General features: G+C 48.4%; 1 protein-coding gene across 1 annotated transcript; it reads right to left on the reverse strand.

The window, feature by feature from the left end:
- Nucleotides 1–4,229: 4,229 nt before the first annotated feature.
- Tp53rk (TP53 regulating kinase) lies at nucleotides 4,230–7,461 on the reverse strand. The gene is made up of 2 exons (XM_004663887.2): nucleotides 7,200–7,461; nucleotides 4,230–4,820 (listed from the first exon to the last, which is right to left on the reverse strand). Exons 1-2 carry the CDS (start codon nucleotides 7,459–7,461, stop codon nucleotides 4,342–4,344), a joined length of 741 nt encoding a protein of 246 aa, XP_004663944.2. The 3' UTR covers nucleotides 4,230–4,341.

Consider the following 7,461-nt stretch of genomic DNA (forward strand, 5'->3'; position numbering starts at 1 on the left):
TGCTGAGTAAGAAATGGGGATTCTGGTCCATCTGCTGCGGCTCCCATGGGACTTCACACACTAAGATGCCATGGTGTAGTTGCTCATCACCCCAGTTGGCTGAAGGATGTGAAACTGCATGGGGCTCCCAGACCCTTTGTGAGACTCTCTACTAGAGAGGGAATCCACTGCTGGCCTAGGAACACTTGCTGACCCTGTATTTCCCAGCACAGGCCGAGGCTGGGGCCAGGTGCAGATGGCAGCACTCCTCATCTCCAGCATCCTCCTCCTCTTCCCCTTGGCCCTTGCAAAGGAGATGACTGGTCCCTACTGCTGCTGTCACCACCGCTGGGCAGCACAGCCCATGCCCCACTAGGTGCCAATGCCAGGCCAAGTGGTCCTCAGGACACTTGCCAGGGCTTCCTCCCAGCTTCCACCTCCATGGGTGGCAACTTCCACTTCCAGGTGTCATGCTTCCACCTGTGCCCCATAGCTCTCTTTGTGCCACCAGATGATGCAAGAAAGTAAAATCCTGAGTCCCGTGAGGAAAACATGCTTGTTCCAGGGCCTCGTGTGACCCGGCCATGTGACCCCTCACCCACTCCACCTGCCAACCACTGGCCCTGTCCCACCAGGATGGTCCTTCCCCAACCTGAACACAACCATCCTTCTGTCTGTAATGTACCTGCCCAATCTCCTGCAGTTCTGGTGTGAGGGACACCTCTCCTTACCACCGACTGAAGTTGTCAGCAACCGATTTTCTGGTCCTCAGGAAAGGGTGGGCTCTGGGCCCCTTTCCTTTCTCTAGCGCTTGTGCAGTTAACACTGGAGAGTTGTGGACTTAATGCAGGATGAGCCAGCCAGTTATTTCCACATGAGGCCCCTTCCTGTGTGCAAGGAATAGGAAAGGCCTGTGAGAATATCAGGTAAAAAAAAAAAAAAAAAAAAAAGTGCTACCAGCTCCTCTGGCCTTAAAATTCCTTGAATATGGCACACACAGTGCATATTATAATATTAAGATCATCATACTCAGTGTCTCATTTCTTAAAACATCAGTGGAGAGCCAGTTGTGGTGGCACATCTGTAATTCCAGCACTCAGGAGGCTGAGGCAGGACTGTCACAATTTCAAGGCCCTATCTCAAAACCAAATGAACAAAAAGTGAATGAAATCCAAATCAGTGGAAATAACATGAGCGTTGGAGGCAGGTCAATGCACCACTTGCTACTTGAGACATCTTCTCGGGACTGTTCCAGATCCCGCTGTAAAAGCTAGCACAGCGCCCTAAACACACAGTAGCCGGCACCATCAATTCTCCCTACTAGACACAGCTACTGGGAAGAGACATTTTCATTCATTCCTGGCTACCTGCCAGGTGCAGGCCACTTGGGTGGGCACTGCCTGTGGTCAATGGACCAAACAATGGTTCCTGTTTTCACATTCCTCACACCAGACTATCAAACTTCATCACAAACCACTTCGCCATTTCTACTCATCTCCTTACCGTCTGCACTCTTTTACCTATGTGCACTTAAAGGAACTCTGCATCAACATAGAGCAATAAAAATCAAAGTGTTACTTAAGTTTGAGTTGCTGATTCTACTTCGCCTTCTTAAAAATTTGTGTCCAAATGCCTGCTCATATCTGGCTAAATGTATTATGCTCACCAAACTGCCCTGTAAGCACTTTATTTAACGTTCATACCCATGTGTGGTGGATTGATTCAGCTGTCCCCCATAAAGTTAGGTGTTCTGAATGCTAGGTTCCCAGCTGATGGAGATTTGGGAATTAATGCCTCCTGGAGGGAGTGTATTGTTGGGGGCGGGCTTATGGGTGTTACAGCCACTTTCTCTTGACACTGTTCGGCACAGTCTCATGTTGCTATTGTCCAACTTATGTTGACCAGGGTGTGATGTCCACCCTCTGCTCATGCCATCGTTTCCTCCTGCCATCGTGAAGCTTCCCCTTGACCCTGTAAGCCAAAATGAACCTTTTTCCCACAAGCTGCTCTTGGTCAGGTGATTTCTACCAGCAATGAAAACCTGACTGTAACAGTGAAGTGGTACCAAGGAGTGAGATTGCTGCTGGACACTTGACTGTGGCTTTGGCCTTTTGGAGCTAATTTTCAAGAGGAATGTGGAAGGATTTGAAACCTTGGCCTAAGAGATGCCTTGCAGTGCTATAAGTACAGCTTGATGGACTATTCTGGTCAGAGCTGCAAGACCTGAATGCAGTAAGAACTATGGACTGTGAGGTTTGGCTTATGAGGGTGAGAAAGAGCTTTGCCTGGACTGGGCTAGCAGTTTGTGTGAGGCTTGCTATTATGCCCATGTCCTGAGAAGGGTTGCTTTGCATAGAAATTAACTGGTATGAGCAGAGGGATATGGCACAGAAAAAATGAAATCTTTGGGTGAATTGCTGCCCATTCAGCTGAAATTGAGAGATTAAAACCTTTGAGATTGGGCCAGCTGACCTGCACTAGGGAAACAGGAAGAATGTAGACTTTTTTGAAGGGACTTGAGTGCTCAAAGTATCCTCTTCTTCAAAGTCTGCTTTACTCCCCCTGGATTAACAAATTGGCACCCTACCTTGAATTGTGGAGTGTAAGAAATGCAGGAGAGGGTCATTGAGTTTGCAACACAGCCTTGTGTTTTGGAAGTGGCCATGGGCAGTATGAAGCAGGTTTGCTGGATGCCTGCATGGAGACCCCATGGGGCCATAAGGATGAACCGTGGATTGCAGTTGAGACCCAGTGGAGATGCCGGGACCACGAGATGGCTGCTAAGGAAAGCTGGTGGCCCCGATGAAGTGTTTCAGGACTGTGAGTAGCCTAGCAGGAGGGGTAGAATTGGAACTCCAGAGACTTGTTGCTGAATACTGGACTTGGAGATTTGTCACTGGCTAGAGTTGTTGGACTTGGTGCTACAGAGTTGGCTATTTTCCCTGGTTGTTTCAAATCTTATATTGGTTGAGTATGTCTTTGCTATGCCCAATGCCATCTTTTTCAGGGTGAATGTTTATCCTGTGCCATTATGGGTTTTTTGGGTGGGGATTTTTTGGTATTATGGCTCAGTTAAAAGATCTTGGAGTATGGAGATGTCTAAACATCATTAGGATAAAAACTATGGGGACTTTTAAAGTTGAACTGAGTGTATTACTATTTTACGTCATGTATGGATGTCAGTTTATGGGGGCCAGGGGTGGAATGTGGTAGTTTGTGATTCAGGTGTCTCCCCTAAACATAGGTGTTCGGAATGCTAGATTCCCAGCTGATGGAGATTTGAGAATTAACACCACCTGGAGGGAGTATATTGTTGGGGGTGGGCTTATGGGTGTAACAACCAGTTTCTCCTTGCCACTGTTTGGTTAGAGAATCTTCTTTTCGGATGGCGGTGGACCACTAGAATAACCCCAAAAGATACCACAGTGCTGAGAAGTGACAGGAGTGCTCAGCACTGAAACATGTCAATCACACTTTCCAAGGCTCAGGGTCCATTGCAGAAGAGGGGACAGAAAGAATATAAGAGCCAAAGAAAGGGTAGGACTGCTTACAATGCAATCAACCAGACAGAAATTGGCCTCGATATTTATAACCTTGCAGTGCCTAGCACTCCTTTCACAAGACCCTCATAATAGGAGGAAAAGATGACGACACCAAAATAAAAGAGACTAATGGAGAGAGGGAGGGGATGTGATGGAGAGTGGGTTTGTGAAGAGGAAAGTAGGGGAGGGAAAGGAATTATCATGGTTTATTGTCTGTAAGTATGGAAGTTGTCAATAAAAAAGTAATTAAAAATAAAAATGTTGGGTCTAGCTGGAGTGGCTCAGGCCTTCAATGCCTTTACTCAGAAGGCTGAGGTAAAAGAATTGCTATGAGTATGAGGCCATCCTGAGATGACACAGTACATTCCAGGTCAGCCTGGGCTACAGTGAGCTCTACCTTAGGAGTAGGAAAAAAAAAAAAAAAAAGCTGAGTCTATCCCACTGAACTGGCTTCAAGTAGAGCGTTTCATGCACATCACCACAACCCCCACCACCAGACTAGAGGTGGATAAAGACATGCCACCCCAAACAGACCCAGCCTTTGACTCGCCAGAGTAAAGAGAACAAGGCCCTCGGCTCACCACCCCCCGCACAGCAGGCCTGTGGGAGAAAGACCCGTCTGCCTGGAGCAGGTCTAGTGCACAGTGAGCACTTGAGAGCGTGAGCTGCAGGGAGTGATGACACTCGGCGGCAGGACCACAGACCACGTACCATGTCCCGATGGCTTTATTGAGGGCCAACCTTGTTCACAGCATTTCTCCACATTTACTTTGGAAAACAACAGCTTCCCAGGGTGTGGTTATGGCACACTCACTCTCTTCTACCCAACCATGGACCTCTTTCGCCCTCTCAGACGCACTTCGTCTAGTTTATTTAGCACCGGCCTGGACTTTTTGGAGGCGGCAGAGTAGCTCTTCAGGAAGGCTTCAAAGACAGTCTCGGTGTTGGGGTGGGTGCTGAGGAAAGCTTTCTCCAGGACGTAGAGGTCTACTCCTTTATCTTCCGGCAGTCCTGAAATGAAACTCAGCCCAAAGTCTATGAGCACGATGTTCAGCTGTTCCAGAGGGGGTCTCAGGAGCATGTTGGAGGTGGTGAGGTCCCCATGGATGAGGTCCTCGTCGTGCATCCTGGCCAAAACCTGCCCAATTTTCTTGGCTAAACCTAAGAGGCTTTGGGGATTCTTTTCAGTCTCCATGGTGGATTGAATATAATCTCGAACAGTCACTGAGTTTTCGATTTCTTCCATATATAAACAGTTAGAAGCATAGTCCACAAAAAAGACAACTGGGGCAGCTATCCCTGCAATCAACACAAGTGGTTAGTGAGCTCAAGTCGTCTTTGTAAAGATAAGCTTAAATTGCCTTTCAAAGGATGAGCCAGATTTTCAGGCTAAATCTACTTAATTCAGGAAAAGATTGAGGAATGTATCTTGAAGTTTCCCCTACAAGACTACAGCCTGGGACCACCCATCGCTAAGTTTGGAGGTGGCAAGGCTTGCTCCTTTCTCAAGTCACTCTTTAGGTACATATTTTATTTATCTATGAACAAATGAATGAAAGGGAGAAGAGGCAGACAGAGAGAATGGGTGCACCAGGGCCTCCAGCCAATGCAAAGGAACTCCAAATGCATGTGCCACCCTGTGCCTCTGTCAAATCACCCTTTATGACTGGACTTCACTGTCACCCCCTAAAAAAACAAAATAGCCAGAGGAATCATCGCCCAATCAGAGCAGTTTGTCTGACAAGGACACAGTGGGAGGCTAGGTAGTACATATCTTAAAGACTCGCCTTTGCTCCAGGACAGAAAGGGTTCAACCCCAGCTCCTTGCTGGTTGTGAAACCTTAGGTTACATTGGCTTCTCTATGCTTTGGCTTCAGCTGTTGTTATAACACGGGAACACCACCTCCACTTAACTCACAAAGTGCATCTACTGAAGGGCAACAATGTTCAGGACACTTTATTCTAGAAACTGGAGACATGTCAGTGGAGATCCAGCAGTAAACCAGGAAGCACTATCCTTGCTTGGGAAACTTAAGATGGTAAAAGCAGAAAAAACAACACAGAAATGTTCATGTTTTCATCAACTCTCTGCAAGGGCAGTCACGCGCCTACTTGCTCCAGATGTCCCAGCACCAAACAATGCCCTGCTGCACAGAAGATGCCTAAAATACACTAATAATAACAATAAAAAATAAATATATATTTTTATAAACAATTTTTTGTTCATTTTTATTTATTTATTTGACAGTGACAGAGAGGGGCGGGGAGGGAGAGAATGGGTGCGCCAGGGCTTCCAGCCACTGCAAACGAACTCCAGACGCGTGTGCCCCCTTGTGCATCTGGCTAACGTGGGTCCTGGGGAATGGAGCCTCGAGCAGGGGTCCTTAGGCTTCACAGGAAAGAACTTAAACTGCTAAGTCATCTCTCCAGCCTATATATATATATATATATATTTTTTTTTTTTTTTTTTTGAGGTAGGGTCTCAGTCTAGTGCAGGCTGACCTGGTATTCACTATGTAGTCTTAAGGTGGCCTCGAACTCACGGCGATCCTCCTATCTCTGCCTCCCAGGTGCTGGGATTAAAGACATTCACCACCACGCCTGGCAATAATAATTTTTTTTAAAGGCAGTACGTGTAAAAGCAAAAGCTAGGCTTCGGAGTAGGAGGGTGGGCTACTTAGTTTAGTAGTTATGTAACCTTGAGCAAGTTACCGTCTTGGTTTCTCATGCAGACAAGGTTTCTGGTGGCAATGCATGTGCTTTTTTTATAGAAAATGTATTTGTTTATTTGCACGAGCATGGGGTTAGGGAGTGTGCCAGTGGTCCGTGCCCCTGCAATCGAATGGCAGATGCATGCACACCACTTTTTACATCTGGCTTTACGTGGGTCCTGGGAATCGAACCCAAATTGGCAGGCTTTGCAAGCGAGCATATTCAACTGCTGAGCCATTTTCCCAGCCCCACAATGATGTTTTAAAGAAAAATAAAAAAATAAATCAATAACTGACAGTGAAGTCGGATGATGAATGAATGCTATGCCAGGTCCTTATCCAATGGTCACAACATCCCTGAGATGGTCACCTCTATTACGACTTCCCGTTACAGATGAGGAAACTGAGGCAGAGAGGCTAAACAACTCGCAACAAATCCAAGCCGTGGAATTACTTTCTGAACCCAGGCTCCAGGACATGTATCTGTCATTACACTTCTTTTATTTTTCTTCTTGGTATTCTTTTAAATGTTTATTAAATAAGAGAAAGTAAAATGGGCGTGACAGGGCCTCCAGCCACTGAAAACGAACTGCAGACGCATGCATCACCTTGTGCGGCTGGCTCAAGTGGGTACTGGGGAGTCGAACCTGGGTCCACAGGCTTCGCAGGCAAGCGCCTTAACCACTGAACCATCTCTCTAGCCCTACACCTACTTCTTAAAACTCACGAATGAAGAGATGATGGAAATCTGACGGCACAAAAGGAGAAACTGAGGCTCCGGGAGCCTAACACGTCCAACGCTGAGAACCAGGGCAAGACCACGTGACTCAAAAAATTAACCAGAGAAATGGAAAGGATGGCCCGCGTGCGCACAGAGGAAGAAGGCAAACCCGGGGCGCGGAGCACGGGGAACCCTCCACCCGCCTCCTCCCGGGCCGCGGGCCTGGGGTGCCGGGACCCGCCTCACCTATGCGGCGGCAGCGGAGCAGCGCGCGCGCCTCCTGCACCGTCCTCCGCCGGCTGAGCCGCGCCTCCAGCGCCGGGTGCCGGTAGCCCTTGGGGAAGCGGTGCTTCACCACGGCCGCGCGGCCCAGGAAGCAGCCGCGGAAGACGCGCGCCTCGGCGCCCTGCTTCAGCAGCTCCAAGCCGCTCAGGTAGCGGCGGTTCCGCTCCCGCGCCGCCGCCAGCGCCTCCGCCTCGGGCGCCGGCTCCTCCGCGGCGTCCGCCAT

This window comes from Jaculus jaculus, chromosome 8, assembly GCF_020740685.1.
Source record: "Jaculus jaculus isolate mJacJac1 chromosome 8, mJacJac1.mat.Y.cur, whole genome shotgun sequence".
Taxonomy (NCBI): Eukaryota; Metazoa; Chordata; class Mammalia; order Rodentia; family Dipodidae; genus Jaculus; species Jaculus jaculus.

Coding starts and splice junctions, on each gene's coding strand:
- Tp53rk (XM_004663887.2), bottom strand. CDS start 7,461: ATGGCGGACGCCGCGGAGGAGCCGGCGCCCGAGGCGGAGGCGCTGGCG. Junction 4,821..7,199: donor GCTCCGCTGCCGCCGCATAG/GTGAGGCGGGTC, acceptor TGTTGATTGCAG/GGATAGCTGCCCCAGTTGTC.